Genomic DNA, 23,843 nt, shown 5'->3' on the forward strand with positions numbered 1-23,843 from the left:
TGCCTGTTTTGGGTGAATAAGTGTCAATTTAAATAACTGAATGTGGGACTTAGTTCACATAGTGACTTTGCACACAGCCCTCTGAGCAAATTGCTCTAGTAGTCTATACCAGTGATTCTCAACCAGGGGTACACGTACCCCTGGGGGTACTCAGAGGTCTTCCGGGGGTACCTCAGCTCATCTAGATATTTGCCTGGTTTTACAACAGGTGACATAAAAAGCCCTCGCGAAGTCAGTACAAACTAAAATTTCATACGTCTTGTTTACACTGCTCTGTATACTATACACTGAAAAGTAAGTACAATATTTGTATTCCAATTGAGTTATTTCACAATTATATGGCAAAAAGGAGAACGTCAGCAATTTTGTAAGCAAGTAGTTTTTAAGTGAGGTGAAACTTGGGGGTACGCAAGACAAATCAGATACTTGAAAGTGGTACAGTAGTCTGGAAAGGTTGAGAGCCCCATGTCTATACTGTACTGTAATGAATTGGCAAGTGTGTGTGTGTGTGTGTGTGTGTGCGCGTGTGCACCATTGCTCTCTGCTGGATGGAATGAGCACTACAGTGTGTCATAGGCCCTTTGCTATTACAAGCTTCAGGGGACTCTCCTTTAGCCAAAGTATAACCTTAGCTCTGCCCCCCTGTACCTCTGCAATGTGATACCGTTTTCAGTTACATGATCACACACTATTTTTTCACAGGACCCCTGCTTCAAGCAATGTACATGCTGGAGAATGAATGAGGCCAGGTTGTGTAGTGACTTTTCTTGGGACCTGAACATCTCACCTCATTCACCGCGGATATTGTATGGTGTGTCATGAATGAAGGTGGTATCCATAGCATCCTTTCCTCTTTCACTGCAGATGTTGTATGGTGTGTAGTGAATAATATAGAGGCCCCCTGGTAGAGAAGAGATAGCCTTGTGATTATGGCCATAGCTAGGGACTCCCAAGATTTGGGTTCTGGTCTTGCTTGTGCCACAGATTTGCTGTGTGACCACAAGTAATTCCCTTGATCTCTCTGTAACTCTGGTCCTCATCTGTAAAATGGGGAAATAAAACTTCCCGGCTTCAGAAGAGTGCTGGGCAGATAGAGATTGGTGAGGTTCTCAGACACTGCAGTGATGAATGACATAGAAAAAGACAATAAAGAAAGAAAAAAAATCTCAGTGTGGAAGTTGGATGGTGTGCAGCAAATGAGACATGGGGCCACACAATGCACACTAAGAAATAATGAACAATTGCCTGTGTTTACTGAGCAGTGTCCTTGCAGGAATAATAGCTCACGATCATATAATTAAAGACTGTAGGGTGATACATCGGAATGTAGAAGTTACGGATGCACAGGCAGTCTTGACCTTTCCAGTGCCTGACTTTTGCATGCTTCACTTTGCAACCTTTATGTTCTTTTAATGCAGTATTTTTGTATGGGTTGTGTGAGCTTCTGAGTTAAACCTCTTGCTTCTGAGCTAGGTACCTCCTGTTTAATAAAACATTAACTAATTAAGAAAAAAGATCCTGTTTGGGTGGCAGTAAGCAGAAAGGAAAGAGAGAGATGTGTGTTCAGAAAGACACCTGTTACATATGCATGTATGTCTCTCGCACCTCTTGGGGGGTTCTAATGCCTGGCTAATTGCATAAGCTCACCAGGCAAGGCCACATCCTACAGCACTGCAGCTAGACTAATGTCCTTGCACAGTCCTGGCAGTATAGGCGCCATCTTTATGAGTTGCCAGGGGTTGCTCAACCCCCTCCCTTTCCACCCCTGGCCCTGACCCCACTTCACCCCTTCCCCCAAGCCCCCACCCGCGCCCCTTCCTGCCCCTGGTCTGCCCCATCCCCTGAGTGCTCACTGCCCTCGCTCCTCCCCCTCCCCCCACAGCGCCTCCTGCACGCTGCTGAACAGCTGTTCCATGGGAGACTCTGAGAGGGAGGGGGAGGAGCTGATGGGCAGGGCCACCGGCAGGCAGGAGGCATGGGGGGAAGGGAGAGGAGCTGATCGGGGGCTGCCGGTGGGTGCTGAGTACCCACTATTTTTTTTCTGTGGATGCTCCAGCCTGGAGCACCCACAGAATTGGCGCCTATGCCTGGCAGTGCTGCACATGCCAGGTAAGGAAAGGGTTAAGGAATCACGGCATGGTCCTTGCACTGGTGGATACTTTCCAGCTCCTGCTGTTTTTTTCCAACAACACTGAGAATTTTCATAGTTCACCACACCCGGACTGATCCAGAGACCCAGTTCCAAGCAGGGTACGTTGCGTATCTCTGCCGACAACGTTTCCCTGTGCAGTTCAAAACCGAAGATTGTATTTATCTAAGTAACTTATATGGCCCTCATCACCATAGTATCTGAGCAGCTGTGATGGGATGTCTATCCCCACACAAGCCCTCAGTGGGTTAATGTGGGCCAGGATGCTGCATCTGGGGTGGAACCAGGGCTTGATAGGCCTGATGGCAGATGAAGCCCACCTGGGATAGGAGTGCAAAGCCAGGAAGTGCAAGTAGGAGGCGGCTGAAGGGGTGAGGTCTGCAGTTACTTCCTAAAGGGAAAGAGAGTTGGTCAGGGACAAGGAGGAAATCCAAGAGAAGAGAAAGCTCTGAGGGTACTGTCCTGGATTAGGGAGTCTGGCAAGAGGCTCAGAGGGGTGAAGTAGCCACAGAGAGTGGAGGAATCTTTGGTAGTAAACCCAGAGATAGGCAAGGACATAGAGAAAGGGGGCAGGAAGGAGCCCAGGGAAACAACAGTCTCTCAGACTAAGCAGACCTAGGTTGCTAGTCGTAGCGTCTCAGGGCTGGAACCTGGAGTAGTGGGAGGGCCTGGGTTCCCCTACCAGCCACTGGCAAAGCTGCACTGGAGTTGAAACAGAAGACTGAAATGGCATACGGCTATTGTATGGTGGGACTTTCTTACCCTAGAACGGGAGGACTATATAGTGATCAGGCCAGAGGGCAGAGTAATGAAGAAGGAGCGCCCTGAGTCATGAAAAGAGTGAGGGGGTCATGCCATGAATAACCCACCGAAGAGAGTGCTAGATGGTGTGGGGGAGGTGCTAATTCCCAGACCCTGTAGTGAGTGGGAACCCCTTCCCAATGCCTCACCATCTTCTTAAAGATATTTATCACCTATGAGGTAGGGCACGCTATTATGCCCATTTTACAGATGGGAAGCTGAGGCACAGAGACTAAATAACTTGCCTGAGGTCACATAGGAATTCAGTGGCAGATCAGCGAATTGAACCCAAATCGCAGGCTAGCACCCAAACCAATGGCGGACCCTACCTCTTTATACAAGCAATTAGGGTCTCCCCTAAAGCATGGTCAGTGCAGAGCTCTCAAGTCGAGGACTCACTTCCCCCAGTCAGTCCGAGGGAGCTGGAGTCAACTAACCTCCATGGCAGGCTGCAAGGCTCTGCTGGAAGGGATACCCGGGGACATTTCTAAGTAAATTCTCCCCCACCCCACCCCACCCCACCCCACCCCAGAGTAGCTTGTTCTTTGTATTTGCCAATATATTCAAAGTATTGAATGGTTGTATTATTAAATGGCATAAGATATGCTAAGGGAATCTGTTAATTCACATGTTATCTTCACTGGAAAACAAATAAAATCAACAAAAGGAAGCAACAAATTTCCAGATGGTTAGTACAATTATGAGGAAAGAGCCATTTGCAATGACAGTGCAGCCAAAGGAAGAGAGCGTGTGAGTGTTTGGGACGAAATGTTAACACGGGACATGCAAGAGCTCAGGGAACTTTGTATCCGAGTACGGTAGTGTTCTCTTGTCCAAAACGTATCCACTCTCAGTGGGGTGCTGCATTTATGTGGTGCCTGATATTGCAAATAGTACCAGGTATGGAACTTTCTAGAGTGATTAGTCCCATTAACTTCCCTGGGGATTGTTCATGGCAGTCCAGAGGTAAGAGTTTGCAGGATCAGGCTCACAGTTTGCAGAGGCTTTGGATGAAAGGAACTACAGAGAAGTTACATGTTACCATGTCTTGCTGGAGTTGACCTCTGCAGTATTTATACAGTCACGAGGATGTGAATGAAAGACAAAAAATAGTGTGAGTGCACAGGGGAAAATCCTATTAAAAAGACTCCCTTCAGGCAGAGGCGGATTATGGTTTTGTGGGGCCCTGAGCCAGAGCAAGTGGGGGGGCCCCCAAACCTCCCGGGCACTCCTGCCAGGAAAATGGGGTCGGGGCACAGGGGCTCGCCCTCCTCTGCCTGCCCGGCAGGAGCGCCTCTGGTCAGGAAGCCCATGTACACCTGGAAACTAGCCAGGTTCTTGAAATAAAGGGTTTCAAACCCAAATCTCTGGCCTGGCTGCAGGTCACATGGCTATGCTGGCTGGCACAAGGAACTGGCTCTGCCAGCCACCTGGTCTGGTGGGCTGGGCTGGATCCTGGGAGAGGTGGGCCCTATGTGACCAGCAGCCATCCCTCAGGATACCCTGGGGGCACAGCATGGCCCTGCAGGAGCACTGCCCTCTCCTCCTTTGCCTAGCACCCAGACCAGAGCACTTTAGACTCGATTCAGCCACGAGGGCTCTCGTTTCTTACAGCATCTCGGCTTAGCGCTGCTGATAACTCCGGTAAGCGGCCCCACCTGTGCCCGGAATCTCACAGCCCTGCGGAACCTGTGCTGCTCATTCCGACTTGCTGTAGCTTCTCTGAGTGGTCCCTTTAATCCTGTCCTGGCTGGGGGGGCTGGCAGGCCTCCTTCAAGCTTGCTTCTCCCTTGCTGCCTTGGGCTCAGCCCTCCGTTTGGGCCTGATTTAGCTGCGGGAGCTCCCTGTCACGTGGCTGCACTAACTTTCCCAGCAGGGTGGAGACCTGAGCCAGGCACAGGTGGGGCTGGACCCACAGCCTACTGAAAGGACCCATCAGCTTGGGACATGCTGCCTCTGCCCTTTTCTGCACTCTGACCCTGTTCACTGGCAGGAGCACCAAGCTGGCGGGCAGAGCGGGGCAAGCCCCTGCGCCCCGACCCTGCTCCCCGGAAGGAGCACTGGGTGGACGAAGCGGGTCAGGGCGTGGGAACCCCATTTTCCCAGGGTCCCACAATTGCCCAGTGCCCCTGAGCATGGGACCCGTTGGCCCAGTGGCTAATCCGCCACTGCCTTCAGGGCAGAGGATACAAATGACATCAGATCTTACACTAATTCCATCCATGTCCTGCAGTGCCATTCTGGTTACTGCACTGAAATGCAAGAAAGCAGCAAAATCATATTTGGGGTGAAGCCTGTTTAACTTCTGCCATGTCCCTTATATCGTCTGTCCACGCTGGATCTAAACTCACGCTATCATGCGATTCCGCTGACCGACATTAATTACTAGAGCCCTGCTCCCTGACAGCAATGCCAAGGGCCTTCCAAGAGACAGTCAGACACCTAACGCAGCACATGCCTTATTGTAATCTGCTTCAGCTACACTGAGAGGCTGTTTATCTGTATGAAGTTGTTGTGGGGGTAGGTTGTGTTCTCCTCCCACACGAGGGGTGGGGTCCCCTCCACTGCCATGTGCACTGCGGCAGACCAGTCCCAAAGCCAATCCCATATGTCATCACATGCTCGATCCATACAACTCCCCAGCCTTCAAACTGCCCCCTGGAGTTGAAATCCACTCACTGTTTTAGCTGCTGGTCGTGCTAGTCTCTGCCGCTGCCACGCTGCGCTGCATTGGCCCTTCGGATGCGGCCCTTCCTGACAGTGAATGGGTGAAAACAAGGGAAGGAGAAAAACAAAAGAGAAGGGGAGGGGGAGAGGAGGAGGGAGTATGTCGGGGGGGATGAAGCAGGGGGACAAGAAGGGAGAGGGTATGTCTTTAACTGAACTGTATGGCTTTCACTGGCTGCAACATTCTAACAGCTTTACAACACTCGTCGTGATCATCCACTATTGTGCTGAGGCACGTTGCACCACTGCTTGGCACCTGGGGTCATCAATTAAACAAGTGCAAAGGACTAAACAAAGTGATGGGCACCTGTGAATTGGACCCCTGACTTACATAATAAAAGCCACTGAATAACACTGAGACCCTGTACAAAGAGTCTCCTTTCCTTCTTGTAGCACAGAAGGAACTGTAAAGGGCTGGAATTGTCCCTTGTGTCCAACTCTGAGATATCTCCAGTTCCTTTGCTACTAAACTTCCTCCTTAGAATGATGTACTTGGATTGATATCACTGCAGATGGGACAGGGCCCAGGCCCAGGCCTTTACTCAGCCAAAACTTCCAGGGAACATTTGGCCTGAATCAAGACTGAGGACCTGATCCTGTAAGGTGCCGAGTGCTTGTCACTTTCACTGAAGCAAACAGGAATTCAAGCTGCTCAGAACCTGACAGGGAGTGCCCGGAGCCTCTCAGAATTAGGGTCCTAAAGGTTCACAGGATGAAGCACCCACTATATAATGGATGGTTATGTGCCAGCACTCCTACTGGAGAGGCTATTCTTGTAGCTAATTTTGCAGTGTAATACAGCAGTAACATAGATGCTATGCTATTCTCTGCTACACATGCCCCTCAGCGTTAGGGACCACTGAGAGCAGCAATATAAAAGTGGACTCATGAGAGCAACTTGTTCCACTTTTATTTAGTTTACAGGTATCCTAAGCCAGAGGAGCGACATGACAGACAGAAAAGTGTTTGGCCTCACAGTGATTCAGTAATCTGCCTTTCTGTGACGACTTCCACCTCTATAGTGCTCTTCACAAACAGCAATTAAACCTCAAAATACCCCCGTGAGGTAGGGAGGAATTATACCCATTTCAGACAGGGAAGCTGAGTTTACGGCCCTCATTTGCAGTGGTGCAAAGTTATTAAGCAGCTTGTGGTGACACCCTGAGTTTCATTTACAGTACTTCCTCCCCCCCAGTCATTTCAGTCACATTTTGGAAGTACAGGAGCCTATCCTGCAAGATTATGACTGGCCTCGAATTCCATCCCCACCGGTGGGCGTGACAGATGCTCCACCCCTCAGAGAATTGGGCCCAAAGAAGAGAAGAAGAAAAAAATATTATAAAAGAATAAAGGAGAAAACACTGAAAGAAGACTTCGGCTGTATTAAAGCAGAAGGGAAACCAGAGGAGACTCTCACTGGGCAAATAATGTTGAACGGCCGTGGCAGATACTGTGAAATCAGTGAGTAAGTCCTCTCCGGTGAAATGGACTTCAAGGGCAACAATTAAAGGGACATCCCTGAGCTATGCATGTAGTTGGAGAGCACTGCTCTGCACACGTGACCATTTTCATAGGCGGTGCTTAAGAACACAACATGGACTGCTGCCAAATTAAAGCAAAGAAGTAAGTGGGTTTGGGAGGCATGGCCACCTAGTTCCACTCACGTGCACCTTTTCACCGTCGCTAGTGGTGCAAATTTGAGCTGCTACCTGTAGCTGCAAGATCATCCCATTCAGGCAATTGCTGTCTGAATGGCTGAAAAGCCTCTAAATTGCTTTGCTCTATTCCGAACAAATCAAATGCCTGAGGAATGAAAACTGGGTGGGAAAGAGGTTGAGAAAATGATTTCACTGCTGTTTAAATTTCCTGTTCATTAAAATGTTACAGAGTTAGAAAAGTCCGCTGCACAAACTCTCCCAGCCAGCAGTGTCACAGGACGGGCATCAAAAAAGATACAGAGCAAATGAAGTCATCAGCAATGGAAAAACACACCAATCCAGCCCAATACAGAACAATGCAAATCCCACCTCAAACATGAGGCTGCAAGAGACATTTTCCCTGTGTCTATCCCTTACCACGTGCTTATTCAATCACAAATAACTTAGGGAGAGAGAAACCCAAATGCAATTTATATCTCAGTCCAAGTAAATATGAAGAAGCTGTTGAATCTGACTATAAAAGCCAATGATCTCATGTTGGAAAAAACTAGGAGTGGAGTTACTACCCTGCTGCTATGAGATACTGGCAAAGTATTTCCGAACTATAGGTACTGCATGTTGTCACTAATTACTGCAGAAAAGGAAAGGGGGGTTGGAGTAAGAAAATATAAACATTTCTTCCCTGTGAATTCCTTTGACGATCTGATGATGTGATGCCCACACAAATGATTCTCCCCTCCTCCCCCAATTCAGCGTGGCATGCACAGAAAAAAGAACTATTTTCAGTTGTGCTCGGTACTTGAGTTACCCTCCCAAAAAAAGATTTCTATTTCTATATATGTGCAATTTTGTGCATCATTGCCCAAGTATACGGTGAAGCATGCTTTCTCTGCAAGCCTAGCCCTAAATGGTCCGTTTCTTAAGCACAGCTGTTTGCAAATACTGTCTTTCTCCCTCTTTCATCTCCAGCTGGTTTAGAGTAGGAGTTCACAGAGGGTGGCTGGGAGAGGAGGAGGATTATGAAATGGAGGGGAAGAGAGAAAGAATTCAGGCCACGCAGGAGTCAGGAGAAACATGCTCTCTTCCTATGCAAATATCTTAATTACAGAGGATGAGGAAGATATTTGTATGTTAATTTTCATAGCTAGGTTTTCAATTTGTCTTTGAGAAAGGCCTTTTGCACCGGGGGGAAACCTTCAAATCTATCCACTTAAAAAGCCACTGCCGTGAGCAACACATTAAAAAAAAAAAATTAAGCCGAGCTCCTATTAAACTCTCATAAGTTCTCCACCTCCCCTTCCCTTGCTGATTCCCAAGGTGTTTGTGGCTAAAAGACAGCTTGCGACCCTTCTCTTCTGCTGCCCCTTCCTGCTTGTGATCTCACGGGCGCTGCGATGGCGATGAATGGTGATGTCACAACATTGCGGGTAGGGCGCAAGCAGGAGGAGGCAGCTGATCCGCTGGGGAGCAGTGGAGAGTATAGACCCAGCACTGGAAGAGAGGAGGGACTTGCTGCATCTAATTCTTAACTCATCTCTCTGAATGTGGCAAAAGCTTTTCTAAAACATCATGTGAATTTTTGTCATTGTTTCTGGTGCCACCTGGGACAATGAGTGGAAGTGTCCAAAAAAAACTGGGAAACACATTTCTCATCCTTCTTGTCTGTCTGGCTTCATCTGTAATATCCTAGGGTCAGCTTCATACCCTTTCCTTTGCATGGCTCTGGTGTCACTAAGGGACCAGACACTGGTGAGAACGCCCTATCTGCGGCTTCCCCATGGCATACATCTGGCTCCTGAAGTATTCTCTGTGCAGCCCTTGGCATACGGGAGGTGGGGAATGGTGTGGCTAGAGCACACTGCTCCAGCAATCTCCAGCTGATGGATATCCACTGGGGGCCACAGTTGGCCAGCATAGACTAGAGCAGGCTCTAGGCTTCTTTAATCTATGATGGGGCTGGAGGAGAACCAGCTCTACGATCAGGGAGCCATCAACAGCTTTCTTTGCCCCTGCAACTGTTTGCTTCACCCAGCAGAAACTGGCTACAGCAGAGAATCCAGCCCTTAGGGTCTAGGCATACCTGGAATTTGAGTGGAGGGAAGCAGAAGGACCCTGAAATCTCACCAGAAAACCTGCTGCCTCACGATTAGCAATACAGTTGTGCAGGTAAGAAGCACGGACTATTTGGATGATCATCTGGATTTCTTTGTGTTGAATAAAATGGAACCTCCATGTTACTGGTGTTGGTTTGCCCCTCACTCATATGGGTTCAGCATTTGATTGATTACCCACAGCTGATTGGAATTTCTCCAGACCATACTGGTGTAGAGATCAGGCTGGAAATCTCATGAGAACAGGGCCTCTTGGGAGACTTCCTGTATTTGCTGGGTTTGGGTCACTTCATGCTGAGCGAATTGGCTTTTACACAATGGCCTGATGCTTTCATGTATCCTGCAAACAGGAGATGCAAGGGCAGGGTACAAGTTAAAGGAAGAGCTAACTGAACTGTTTCTGACTTCACCAAATGTCTGAAGTTGAGCTTCACTGCTGGAAGAAGGCTCAAGGCCTCAGTTCAAGCTCTTGATGAAGATTTGGAGGGGGGGGAGAGGGCGTATTGAGCTCTGGTTGAAAGCTCATGTGTTGGTTATCGATGAGTGAAACTATGCGGGTTTGGCTACCTCTGGGAGTCCACTTAGCTCTGGGGAAGATGCAGGGATGTGGTGACCTCAGGCACAAGGTTCTGGATTTAGTTTGAGCTCTGGATTAGGTTTTGGGGTTCCGTTTAAGCCGTGGGGGAAGGTTCAGGTTGATTCTCATTTTACCTGAACCCGTTTAAGAGCATCATGCACTAGTGACGATGCTACGACTGAGTCTGGTGGCACAAATCCTGAGCTGGTGGTGATACTAGGGCAGAGGTCAAACCTCCTAGCACGGCTGGCAGGCTGGCGTTTTCACTAGTTGATTACAGACTATTCTTCACAGTCCCCTTTTGTGTCTGTGCTTCAAAGAAGACGTCACTAGACTGGTGAGAGGTCTTAGCCGGCCACATCCCTCTCATTATAGAAATTAAATGAACAGTATATACATCAAAACAGCAACCCAGCCATGTGATGGGCAGGTGGGGGGGGGTAGAGGGAGGGCTGAGGGTGTGGGGGGGAATTAGGGTAATTACCATTCCTGAGAAAATGCCATGAATTACAACACAACCTAATTACCCCGATTAATTCTTCTGCTTTGTGAAGGGCTCTTAACTATCAAAGAGAGAGAGAGAGGAAAAAAGAACCTTTACAATTTGTTGGTTTTTTTCCCATCGGTGTAAAAGTCAGGGGTGGAGGGTGGGGAAAAGAGTCCGGATAAAACACAAGATGCTGCTCTTACATCTTCCTTTCAGAGATAATAAACTGTACTGTGAATTCAATTTGCAGCGGTTTTACAGGAGCCGGAGTGATATCAAAGACCAGCACATTTAATATTGCGCAGTCTCTTCCTACACACACGGAACACCCAGTGTGCTGGCCCAGGGAGACTTATCCTGCACTGCCACACAGGAGTCTCCCTTTCCAAACCCGGGTGACTCCCAGTCCTGCTCTCTCACTTCTGACTGCCAGTAGGGACTGGCGCACTGAGTAGGTAGCATGTGGAGCCCTGTATACTGAGCACCAGCTGAGTAAGCAGCAGCATGGTTGTATTCTGATGGGAGTCCCATCCAGTCCTCGTCTGGGAGGTTGGTGACTGACGCTGGCACTGGAATAGAGAGGTATGAAAGTGGGGAGAATGAAGTTGCATAGCGCTCCCTAAAAGGATACAAAGTTACACTGAGAAAAATATTCCCTTCAGTAGTGGAGATCTCCATTCTCTGGCCAAGTTCACTGCAAGTCTCCGGCCACCAGTCTGCAGGCACATCTGCATCCATTCTGAAAGTCTCCAGGTTCCCTTTCTGTCACCCTGAGGCACCTTCTACAGCTCTTATAGTCACCTAATAGCACCCATGACTATCTCTGTATGTGAGTCTAGCACATACTCTGCCACGGCGTCTCCTATATTATGGGGAGCCCTTAATTAATCGGAACACTCCGCCCAGCTCCAAGTTCCTTTCATCTGCGGATCTCAAAGCATTTTTACAGACATTAAAATTTCCAGCACTGCCAAGCTGTAAATCGTATTAGCACTTCCATTTTACAGAAGCGGAACCTGAGGTACAGAGAGGTGAGGTGATTTGGATTCATTAGCCAGCGTTAGCACTGCACTGTGAAGCTGCAAAGTCCTATATGTGTTATATGGGCTGCCCAAGAACTTACAGCAAAGTCAGTAAGACTAGACCGGGATGGACATTTGGACAGCGGTTTGTTTCCAAGTCCCAGACTGGGATATGGAGGGAAGAGCCCACAGTGCTCCTAAGTACACTCCGCATAGCGGGCAGGCTTCTGGTGCCGGCCCATTTGCTTCAGACATGCCTCCTGGAAGAACTGCAAGAGGGATGAGAGTGGAGAGCTCCTCAGCAATTCCCAGTGAGAAATGGCTGGTATTTCACAGACCATTATTTCTTCAGTATTAATTAAGGGAAAAGGGTTAGCGCTCTGCTAATTAGTATTAGTCAAATGGGAATGAAGTAATGCCAGAAGGGCGGGTGACAAATCGATTTCCCCCACTTTTGCCCAGTAAACTTCAGACAGATTTCTAAGACGGGAAGGCTGATGGATTAGCTCGAAATACTAGTACGTTTTCAAACCACTTTTACGTATTGGTACAGTAAAACCTGTTCTAACTCTACTGGGGATTGGATGAAAGATGTGACATTGCATCCAAACTTGGGGCAGGGAGTCCGGCACTATTCTTGCTGGCACTGCTGTGCAGTAGCTGGGCTAAGAGCCTCACAGTGAATGCCACCCTGCCCTCGTGCGACATGGAGATGGACAATAAAGCAAAGTCCTAGAGCAGCAGGGGAAGAGATAACAGGGATATTATATTAATGAAGGATTCTATAGTAATAAAATACCATGACGATGGATGTGTGAGAAATGCCAATGGCTAGATTAGAGCTGAAACTCTTAAATGAATTGAAAAATGATGGGGACTAAGCACTATCCAATGTTACTATACCAGGAATGATGTTGTAACAAGGTTTCACTGCTTTTGATTCTACCAAACTTCCCTATTCTGATTGGATCTTTGTCCTCACTCCTGCGGTCATCTCCATGTTAGGACATCAACTGGGCGTCATTAGATGTTGGCTATAGAGAAGCCAGGATCAGGGTTCTCTTCCGAAGACTTAGAAATGTCACCCTTCCTTCCCCTGGTCGCCTACCATTACAAGCCAGCAACTACAATAGTGTCATGCGGAAAGTATTTAATTTAAGTTGGGGAGTGGATTAAAAAGGAGAAAAGACCTGAACTTTCCCCCCGAGCTCCTATTAATCCTGAGCCATGTAGGGTGCTGGGAAGAATTCTGTTAACTTTTCATTTCCATGACTTTCCATGTTTCTGGCCATGACCCGCCAGGCCAATGACAAAACATCATCAGAAAATATCTTCTTCCAACACTTCCAACCAGATTTTACAGACTCGAGGGGCTTGTACACCACCGGTGAAGCACCCAATTCAAGCCGAACTGTTAGGAATGCAATTCACCACTCATTAAAACACCGGGGACCCTTCTCTCGTTTTGGTGAAGAGGAACCCAATGACCTCACTGAGGAGATTCAACATCCCATCGAGACTAGCAAGGGCATGGGCCAGGGTTGGTTGGGATCTTTCCCTAAGGTAGTGCCTAAGAGAGGAGGGTGTGAGTGAGGAAGTCACCTACTTCTTAGGATCCAAGCATAACCCACACCTGCAGCATCCTCTGCTGTTCCATTCCTGCCCACCCCCAGCTGTCAGAGAAACTCAGTCCTGACCTGCTGCACCATCTGCTGTTCCAGCCCTTGCCTCCTGCACATAACTGCTGATTCATCTCAGTTTTAACTTACAGAATCCCGGCTATTCCAGTCCAGGGCTCCCCACACAAATCCGTTGCACCTAAATCCTGACCTGCAAGTCCCCCTTCCCCTCATTGCAGTCCTGGGTCTTTTTTCTGAAAAAGACTCCATTCATTAAATTTTAAAAAAATAAAAAATTTCTCACCAATACGCAGCTATTCAATCCTTTATTCCCACAGGGAGCAAAACCAAAAATGAAATGGAACATTAAATAACGCTTTACAGCAATGTTCCTTCAATTCTGTGGAATGCACACAGGTTTTAGGATTCAGCTCGTCCCCGTCCCACCCCTCCACCCTCCCTCCCTTTCGAATCAAAGATTTTATCTCAGATCTTTTCATACTTGCCAAAAAACACTTCCTCCCCAGCCCCATAAGAAACCCTGTCTTGTCAAAGCAGGTTTAAAAGCAAGAGCTGATGGGATTCCTAAGTGATCCGCGTGGGAAAGGACACATCTGTCTTCAGACTGAACATGGAGAGAGGGAGAACAAATCACTCTGTTGCTTTTGTTACGTCAATGTTTGTTTTCTGTATCCAAACGTGTAACAGGAAATTAAGCAGTTCACCTTTGTAAAGCATTTTGCATCCTACTTATGCATGAGCCAGATGGTGCTTTCTCTTTGTTTTAAAAGATTAAAAATGGAAAAGGAAAGAAATGGCTAGGAGTTAATCCAAAACCTGGAATGCACTCCCGCATCCCATGCGCCTAGTTATCCGCACTCAGCAGTGCTGGGCGAGGGCAAACACACAGACCAACAGATTTAAGTAAGCTGCAGCCTTCAGAGTGCTGCAGAACTGTCAGATCTTGTCAGTTTTCAGATGGAATCCTTCACAGCCTTCTCAGAAAATGATAAATTACTGTATTCTTCTGGGGCCTCAACCTGGATACACAACACAACACAATGTGATGCAGAAATCACTCGAAATAGAACTTTGCTCCAGGTTCCTACCAACGGGAAATATCCTCAGCAGAAAGGTGTTCTGCCTGGACCCTGAGAAGTTGGCTCAGGGAACTTACTATGGGGGTTATACCCACTGCTTGGTACCATACCCAAAGGGTAAACCTTAAAGGCTGAACTCATCAGCCACATCCTAGTGGTTGCACATGGGAGTCCAAGCCCTACTTTGATTCTCAGACTTGGGATCTTGCTCTCTGTCTGTGTTGCTTCAACAGCAACCATTTGTGGTGTCTGGTCAAATAGCCCTTCATGCTGGGCATAAGCAACAGGGACGGGTGAGCTCTGAAGCCCAAAAGATCCAGTTTTAATGCAAGAGACATTAGGAGTAAAAATCCTAAAATGCATTCAGGGCCAAGAAGCACAATTGTGGCTGAGGAATTGCTTGCCTTGCCCAGGTTTGCAAGAGAAGCCAATGGCACTATACACCAGGGTTACAGCCAAAGGGTCCCTGAGACCACAGCTACAGAGCCACATCCAACACCAGTGGTGTCACCACCAGCTTTTTGCCCAGAAAGGTGGCAACGGCTGCTAGCAGGGAGCTCAGCAATGCCGACTGCCATTCACAAACCGTATTCCGCCACACAATACAAACCCAGCAAAGCAAGTCTCATGTTATCAAAGAATGTTGTTGTGCTAAGTGAAAGCAGAAGGGGAGATGGAGACAGTTTGGGGGGAATGTTGGAGCAGAGGACAGAGCAGTTAGGACTCCTGGGTTTTGCTCCCAGCTCCAAGAGGGACATGGCCTGCTAGCTAAGGGAGGGGATAAGGGAATCAAGAGACATGGGTGCAATTCTGTCCTCTGCCACTGATTCACTGTGTGACCTTAGGCAAATCACTTAACCTGTCTGTGCTTCATTTTCCCCATGTGTAAACAGGAGTAATAATAGTGACCCCTACTTCTCCGGCGTGATTGTGGGGACCCCTTCAAATGGACAGTGCTAGAGAAGGGCTAAGTAGTAGTAGTTAAATGGGTTAAATGATCAAGATTTATTTTTAATCCTAAAAATTGGCTTCTGAAGAACAAAACTCTTCCCCTGGGACTCTCTGCTTGTATAGAGCACAGTGCCAGGGGCTGCTCTGGCCACACAAGGCAGTTGGTGTGATACAAAGAAAAGCCCACTAGAAACAGATGACTTCTAAAGACGCTGCAGTGACTGGCTGGAAAGGGAGCGTTTTAACTTCCACCTCCTCAGTCAATAAAGACCTAAAAAATCCTTCTGCGAGAAGACGGGCGGGGCCCCAGGACATCTCCATTATAGAGAGTGAAAACGGCCCAGCACAGTCCCTTCATCCACGAAGCTCTTTGCAGTGCTCACTCCTTTGCACAGTACTAGTGGGAAGACAGCGATCCTGCTACTTCGATGACTTACAGAAACCCTGAAGAAGTGAGGTGTAGCCCACGAAAGCTTATGCTGAAATAAATTTGTTAGTCTCTAAGGTGCCACAAGTACTCCTGTTCTTTTTGCAGAAACCCTACCGGGGGGGGGGGGGGGGTTCAATAATGTAGTTAGACGGAGCATATGTTTTCTACAGCCATAGAGAGAAGACTCAGATAATACCAGTTTGACAGCTCATCCTACTCCAAATCCTGCAAGATTCCTCCAGACATCATGCCCACTAACTCCTTATCTAGCCTGGTTCTTAAAATCTCTGCACTGACAGTGTCTTAACCATCCCCACCTTGGCCACTGCTCAATCGCTCTGTTGAGAGCTTTCCTCTGTCCATCTCCACTCTCCATCCCCCCACAAGCTAGCTCCTACCTCATGTTGTTTTAAAACAACGTGGCCATGGATCACTCTGCCCCAAGGTGACAGAAATCAGGTGGAGAATCAGCAGCCCGCTATACAGAACCAGACCCCCTACGTTACAATCCGAAAGGACCCAAACCCAGAACGTGCCCTACAGCAACAGCTTCCACTTTTTATCCTGAAAGACTCTTTTTGTGTGGAGGGCGGGGTGCTGACTCCTCTACACGATTCCCCTCAAAGCAAAACCAATTTTCCACAGCTGAGGAGAGCTTCATTCAGAGCCCATCAGTAAAGCTCCTACATCAGCCAGATGGGGCACTGCAGAGCAACACAAGGGGGTGTGTAAGGACACAGGAATGTGTAAGTATAAATCGCAGAAGATAAGGCTGGAAAGGAGCTCCTGGGTCATTGAGTTGAGTTCTAGCATTTAGTGCTGCACTAAACCCAGGTATTTATTTTCTAGTCTCCTGTTGAACTTCTCTAATGACGGGGCCTGAGCAACCTAGGTTGGCAAATTATTCCATTGTCTAAATAATGTCCCTTTTGAAAGACAGTCCTGAGGTCAAACCTAAATTGCCTATTATTTCCTCTCCTTTATTTTATGCAGTTATCAGTCACTCTTTCAGTTGCCTTTTCTCTATATTATGTTTCTTTAATTGCACTCTACAGATCACGGTCTACAATCCTTTAATCAGCTTTGTCACCCTCCTTTGGAGTCTCTTTAATGCATCAATGTCTTTTTTTTTAAATAAAGAGAGGAATCAAAAACTGTACATTGCATGTGTGTGTAATGGAGAGTGATGTGTGTGTGTGCATCAGAGAGAGAAAGAGCTGAATATGTAAAAGACGAAGGGAATGTGTGTAAGTGCACGAGTGTGCATTTGTGTCTGAGTTATAAATGTGTATGGGGGTGTAGGTGAGAAGGACAGAGGGTACCGATGTGTGGGTGTGCGCATGCGTGGGTGTGTACACCGATGTGTGCAAGGATGTGAGTCATGGGCGGTTGCGTGAGTATGTGTTTCAGGGTTCGTGGGAGCACGGGGGAAGGAATGAACAAGCGTGCAAGTCAGTAGTTTTGGTGGCTGATTGACTGTAGCATTTCCTAGCCTCCCTCTGCCCTTCCGACTCTGGCGCTGGAGCTGCCTTACCCTGTAGTAATCAGTGCTGTAGACATCTCTTGACATCCCAAAGTCGCCAATCTTCACCAGCAGGTTGGCTCCAACCAAGCAGTTCCTGGTTGCCAGGTCTCTGTGGACGAAGTGCTGGGAAGCAAGGTACACCATTCCAGAGGCAATCTGGCTGGCAATGTGCAGCATCTGGGACAGCCCCAGCTCCCCCTTGGCCTGTCGAGGCTGCCCGTCCACCAGGATCATAGCATCTGGGCCGTGCGCCCTGCAGGGGAAAGAGCAAAGAGCACAGAAGTGGGTATCTAAACAACCAGGTGGCAGGGATCTCAAACCACCTCCATTCATCCTGGAGTCAGGGCATTGGGCCCCAACTCTGAGACCTTCTCAGTGCACCTGGATGATTGGCTTCTATGCGCAGATCTATTGGAAAGATGGAGCCAAAACAAACATGAATGCCCTCAAGATCTGGAAGTTCAGTTCAGTTAACTTTGCCCCCCATAAAACCTTCTCCAAATATTTAGAGATCTCCCTTTCTTCTAATCCCATCATTCCCTGGCTCCCCAGTGGCCTCTCTCTCCTCAAACAGGTTGCCTTTTTCCCACCAAACTCCTTTTCACCAGCCCCCACTATGTCCTCTGCTCCTGGTGACATTCCACGAAGCGAGGCGGGGGGGGGGGGGGATTCCTGCTGGGCTTCAGATGTCACACACTCCTGGGCTTCCTTGGGTCAGAGCCCCAACTGTAACCCTGAGGCAGCCCTGGAATTTGTAAGCTTGGACAGGAGCTGAAAGTGGCAGGCAGAGGCAAGGCATGGGTGTGGGGTGACTTGCAGGGTCACATGCCCTCCCAGAGTTGCTAGCAGGGATTAGACCCTACAAAGTCAGGGGAAATCCTGGGCAGCACAAGGTCTACGTATAAGACACAAGTGCATTCTAGGTTTGGACTCAAGGTCAGCCTCCTTGCTGCCCTGCCTGCCCAGTTCCCCTCACATACTAAGCCTGTCTTTGCCACACTATCTCCACGGTGGCGTCTCTCCCCTACTGGAGTTCACCCTCTGGTTGCCTGTGTGGAGGTGGAATAGGAAAAACATTCATATTTAGAGGAAAAGCAAAAGATTTTGCTGTGATCTTCTTCCTCCTGATTAGATACAGAACAACGTTTCCTCTGGGGCTTTCCTACCACTCTCTTCTAAATGATTCTTGGCATTTCATCAAGCAAATTGAAACTGCACGTACAGAGCTGTACCTCCTTCCCTGCTTTGAGCTAAACATCCCCACAAGATCAGAACTGTTTGTCTACTTTTCTTAAGTGCTTGGCTGGGCTCTGGGATGAGCACTGGGATTAGTGTCCAGGTATTTCGGGTTCAGCTGATTCCATTTTTCAGATGCCACTTCTTCAAATGCCTATTGCCTCCCTGCCACCACAAATACAACCCTAAAGCTCCCCTACAAGACAGCAGGAGGAGCTCTGAAAGGGAAGGTGAACTCTACAGGTGGCACTAGGGAGCAGGGAGTGCTGCAGACAGAGGTGGAGATGTTGCAGAGAGCAGGAGGTAGGAATGCTGCCGACAGCACAGGGCTAGGGTTGGAGGAGCTGGGCTGCGGGGTAGAAATGTCACAGAGATTATGGGGCTAGTTGCAAAGAGCAGGTGGGATGATGAGAGGAGCTGTGGACTGAGAGAACTTGTTAGGGAATGTTGCAGAGTGCAAGAGGAGATTGCTGAAGAGAGTATATAAGATGAATGATTGATGTCTTATTTAAACATCCTAAAGCCTGTTTTATACCAGGGAAATTAACTGTTGTTGACAACACATGTCAGCAGTAGGTGGAGCTGAGCTGGTGCTGAGCACGGCTGAGCGACAAACATACACCAGAACAAACCACAGCGTCTGAAACAATGAAGAACACAGCTGGCCACGTTCTGCACTTGCAATTGGACCCTGCTCATCAAGGTTCGACTGGCTGACACCTGTTGTCAGCAACGAGTAATATTTCTGGTGTAGAACAGGTCTGGAAGCGAGCAACGTGTTGTTGATAGATGGTTGTTTGATCTGCTGCTCATTCCAACTCCCAACAGACCAAGAGGCACCAAAGAAATCTCTCTTTCTGCCTGTCTAGGTAAGGAACACAGGTGATGTTTAAAACATATTAGCTGGTCCAGGTCAACCTCAGAGGGGTGCACAGTTACCCTCAACCAGCTAACACTTTTGTGACACCCTGTTTACACTAGTGTCTAAATTAGTTAAAACCTTTTAAAATGCAACCTATTCTCCTAGTCTAGACAGGCCTTTCCTCCCTCCCTGTAGCTGGGGTAGTGTCAACAGGCTAATACCATTAGTATAAGTGACAACAGTGCATCCAGTTTTATGGAGAAGGCTGCAGAGAGCATGAGAAGGCGGGTTGGTCTGTCACTTTCTCAGAGCGTGGGGCTAATTCGGTTTATTAAGGATTGTAAAACCGGGCAGATTCTCAGCCCATCAGAGGGGTTTGTTCTTTGGGGATAAAACACCGCAGTTCATACGATGGACATTTGGTCAGCATGGGGCAGAAATCCCCTGTCTTCAATGAGCACTGTCTTTTTTTGCCCACAGCTGTTTGGACACTAGAGCTGTTAAAATTATACTACTATGACTTTTTTTTTTTTGTAATGGATAGCTTGTATGTTTGTTCCTTCTTTCTTCATAATCAAAAGACTACAAAAACTTCCAAGAAACAATTGTCTGTGAGCAGGGAGCAAGTCTGGAGTATTTAATAAAAGAGGAAAATTAAAGATGACTGCAAATAGGGATTTACAATGGAAATTTTAAAGTAACCTTAACTCTAGCTGGTGCTACCACCCACGCTCTGATTTTACACACATACATAATCAAAATGCTACACAAACTTCCAAGAAACAATTGCCTCTGAGCAGGGAGCAAGTCTGGAGATTTTAATAAAAGAGGAAAATTAAAGGCGACTGCAAATAGGAGTTTACAATGGAAATTTTTAAGTAACCGTCACTCTAGCTGTTTCTGCCATCCAAGCGCCAAGTTTAATACACACACACACACACGCGCTCGCTTTCTGTCCTTCTCCATGGCTAGATAGAGAGGGAGACAGACATGCAGTAAACACAGAGGGAAAGAGGATATTTGAACACCATAGAGATGCGGAGCAGCCACCAATGGTATGTGCACAGCAGGGGCTCTGCAGCCTTGTCTTGCATAGCAGCTCTAGTGAACTCCCAGGTTTCAGAGTAGCAGCCGTGTTAGTCTATATCCGCAAAAAGAACAGGAGTACTTGTGGCACCTTAGAGACTAACAAATTAATGGACACAAATCTGACATCAGGAATCATAATACTCAAAAACCAGTGGGAGAACACTTTAACCTGCCTGGTCATTCAATGACAGACCTGCGGGTGGCTATTTTACAACAGAAAAGCTTCAAAAACAGACTCCAAGGAGAGATTGCTGCGCTGGAATTGATATGCAAACTAGATACAATCAATTTAGGATTGAACAAGGACTGGGAATGGCTGAGCCATTACAAACATTGAATCTATCTCCCCTTGTAAGTATTCTCACACTTCTTATCAAACTGTCTGTACTGAGCTAGCTTGATTATCGCTTCAAAAGTTTTTTTTCTCTTACTTAATTGGCCTCTCAGAGTTGGTAAGACAACTCCCACCTGTTTATGCTCTCTGTATGTGTGTATATATATCTCCTCAATATATGTTCCATTCTATATGCATCCGAAGAAGTGCGCTGTAGCCCACGAAAGCTGATGCTCTAATATTTGTTAGTCTCTAAGGTGCCACAAGTACTCCTGTTCTTTTTAGTGAACTCCCAGGCTCCCTAGTAAGTCAGCCCTGGAGACCCCCTGCTCCCTGGAGAGGGATGTTTACACTTCTCCCTGACAGCTCTTTCGGAGGGAGCAGCCATTTCAACGCTGGCCTTTTATCAGCCAGGACACTGCAATTTGCAGCAGGCCTTTTTGTATTTCCTGACGGGCCGACGGCAGCCTGACACGTCTGATCTGCCGCCACCAGTGGCGAGAGGAGCAGCCAGGCTGCATGAGGGCTGGGAGTGAAGTATGAAGAGAGACCACCCTGTGGCACTCAATCCCCAGTCCAGCTGGCAGGTGTAAATTGAAATGACTCCCCTTGCCACATCGGTCACCTTTATTGTTCAGTGTTTTCTCTGAGAGGCCATAATAAAAACTGGGGGACTTTTATTTATGATGCTTATCTGTGGGAAGCCCAGGCTAAAGTGAGCCCGCTCCCATTTTACTACTTTTTCAATTTCTATTGAAAGGTGTAGTTAAACTCGGACAAGTTCATTTGATTTGCTCCTGAAAGTAGCCCCCGCCCCTCTGGCCCTGGGAGCAGTGCTGGGTGATGTATGCTAAAGAAAACTTCTGCATGCCTCCTGCAGGGTAAACACCCAAAGCAAGGAATGCACCTGAGTGGACAGTGCTACGTCTGCATGGGTTATGTCGCTCAGGGGTGCGGCTAATTCTCACTCTTGAGCGACATAACTAAAGCTGTAGGTAGCTATGGCCTAATATCCTGGGACCAACACAGCTAGAATAATCCCAAGGGCTTCAGAGACTGGTCCACATTCAGCCCCAGGCTAACCTGGGGTAATATCTGCGGAAGTCAGTGGTAGTTAGGCCCTCTCCTGCCAGGGCTAACTCCTAACCAGCACTGATGTGCAGCCACCACTGTTGTGCAATGCAGCAGCTGCTTCATGGTGCACAATAACGCTGCAGAAGAACTTAAGGAAGGCAGTGAAGAAGGACCTTGAAGCTGATGGGTGAAATTAAAGAAGAATGTTATTATCCTTGCTGAGGTTTTGACAGTGTCTGGGCGTGAACTCCCCTTTCTGAGGGAATGCGCTGGGGATTTTAAGTGACACAAGTGGCCAGGGCCTGGGCTTTATGCCCTGCCTGAAAGACGGCACCTCCCTATCGTTTCAGCAAAGAGAGGTGTGGCGAGTCCCTGTTCCAGTTCCTTCAGAGGCTCCTCTGCAGCAAGCAAAAGAGAGGCCCTATTTATCTGATGTAAAGACCTTCACGCCTAAGGAGACCTGACTCCCGTTCCCCGCCCAGCGCCTCTGGGCTGGCTACACAAAGGACTCAGTGTACGCTCACAAACAACAAGACAGGGCTCAATTCATGGCTCTGCCTGAGCTCACTGCCCAAGGGAGAAAGGTTCCATCTAGCAGCCTCCCTTTCCCAGGGCTGCCCTCTCTCTACCTCATCCCCTTTGTGAGGATGGCAGCACAGATGCATTAGTGAATCAGGCTCAGGGGGTTCATGGTCTCTCTGAACTCCCCGAGCTTTGTGGGGTGTTCCCTTGGCCCAGGTGTCTCTTGGAGCCCTCCTGTCCCAATAACTAGGCTGGTGTCTCCTCCCATCACTAGTAAAAAAGGGGTTGGGGGATGCGAGGCAGCTACTGATGTTCCAGAGTGTCCACTCTGCCCACCACATAACTCCCCAGAGAAGGGCGCCCGGGGATGACCAAAGTATGAGGGAAAAAGCATCCAAAAGGTGTAAGACTGTAATGCCTGGGACTACTGGGTAATCCAGGGATTGGACTCCATCACATGGAGCCAGGACAGTAGGGCATAATACAGTAATGAAACAAAGACCCTCCCTAATAGGTGATTCCAGAGAGTCCATGTCCCACCCAGGCACTCTTCAACCATGGGTTATCTCACTTAATGAGGCAAATTGTTGCTTGACTCCAATACAACCCTGGAAGTGTGGGGGTGGAATGGCTCCAAGGCCTTCATCTGGAGTACGAATGTCTGTGTAAAGCCAGGCCCCAGAGCTCTGGCAGCGGAAAGGCTTAACAAGGAATGGCTTTGTCACGCTGCGGTGTCCAGCTGGCCCGTTCTGGAGCATTCTGTTTGGTGAGGTCAATTAAAGGAGATGTCAAAGTGGTACAATAGGTTATGACTCACCTGCAATATCTGGCTAGTCCTAAGGAGGACAAGGCTTGCAAATTTTTTTTTTTTTTTTTTTTTGCCAGGGAATGGTGACTCCACTTCATCTAAGAGCAGATGGATTTTCTCCTTTTCTATTAAATACCTCAAGTACTTGGTCTCTCATGCTTTTCTCTGGGCTGGCTTCCTTCAGCAACACACTGTCCTACAGGTTGTATCTGCACTCCGAACTAAATGAAGGACCATCTCATCCAAATAGGCAGCCACATGCTCACAATGATGGCAGGGAGAGGTGGTCCATAAACTGCTGGAAGGTGGTGGGGTGCCACACAAGGCATGGTAGTGAAATGGCAAAGACCCGGCGTGGGGAAGGCTCGCTTCTCTTTGGATTTGGCTGTGAGGGGGGCCTGCCAATGCCTCTTCGGTATGTCTAATAAAGTGATGTATTGTGTTGTTCCTAACTTGTCAAGCAGCTCATCCCACTAGGGCATAGGATAGGAATCGACCTGTGAAATCACATGCAGTTTCCTGAAGTCTGCACACTACCACCAAGACACCTCTGGCTTGGGGATCAAAATGCTGGCGCTGCCCCCCAAGGACTGTGAAACTCCGACATCAGTGCGAGAGCCGCCTTGCAGAGCTCTGGGGAGAGGTGAACCTTTCAAGAGCCATTCCCAGAGCCTCATCACTCAGATCACTTGTTTAATAACCCAAACCTTTGGGGAAGGATTTGTTTTTCCCGGTCAGAAATCGATTGCAACAGTGGAGCA

At 48.1% G+C, this 23,843-nt stretch overlaps 1 protein-coding gene across 6 annotated transcripts in view; it reads right to left on the reverse strand.

Moving 5' to 3' along the window:
- Positions 1-23,843, reverse strand: part of NTRK3 (neurotrophic receptor tyrosine kinase 3) — a 324,926-nt gene that overhangs the window by 20,442 nt on the left and 280,641 nt on the right. For 2 of the 6 annotated variants that reach the window (XM_005294879.5, XM_005294877.5), the window contains 3 exons: positions 17,167-17,410; positions 5,630-5,704; positions 788-901 (listed from right to left, as the gene is read on the reverse strand). In XM_005294879.5, coding sequence (XP_005294936.2) covers positions 788-901; positions 5,630-5,704; positions 17,167-17,410 — 433 coding nt within the window. The remainder of the gene's footprint in view (positions 1-787; positions 902-5,629; positions 5,705-17,166; positions 17,411-23,843) is intronic. The other 4 variants (XM_065559292.1, XM_005294880.5, XM_005294882.5 and 1 more) reach the window with 2 other exon arrangements.

This window comes from Chrysemys picta, chromosome 10 (genome assembly GCF_011386835.1).
Source record: "Chrysemys picta bellii isolate R12L10 chromosome 10, ASM1138683v2, whole genome shotgun sequence".
NCBI classification, from domain to species: domain Eukaryota; kingdom Metazoa; phylum Chordata; order Testudines; family Emydidae; genus Chrysemys; species Chrysemys picta.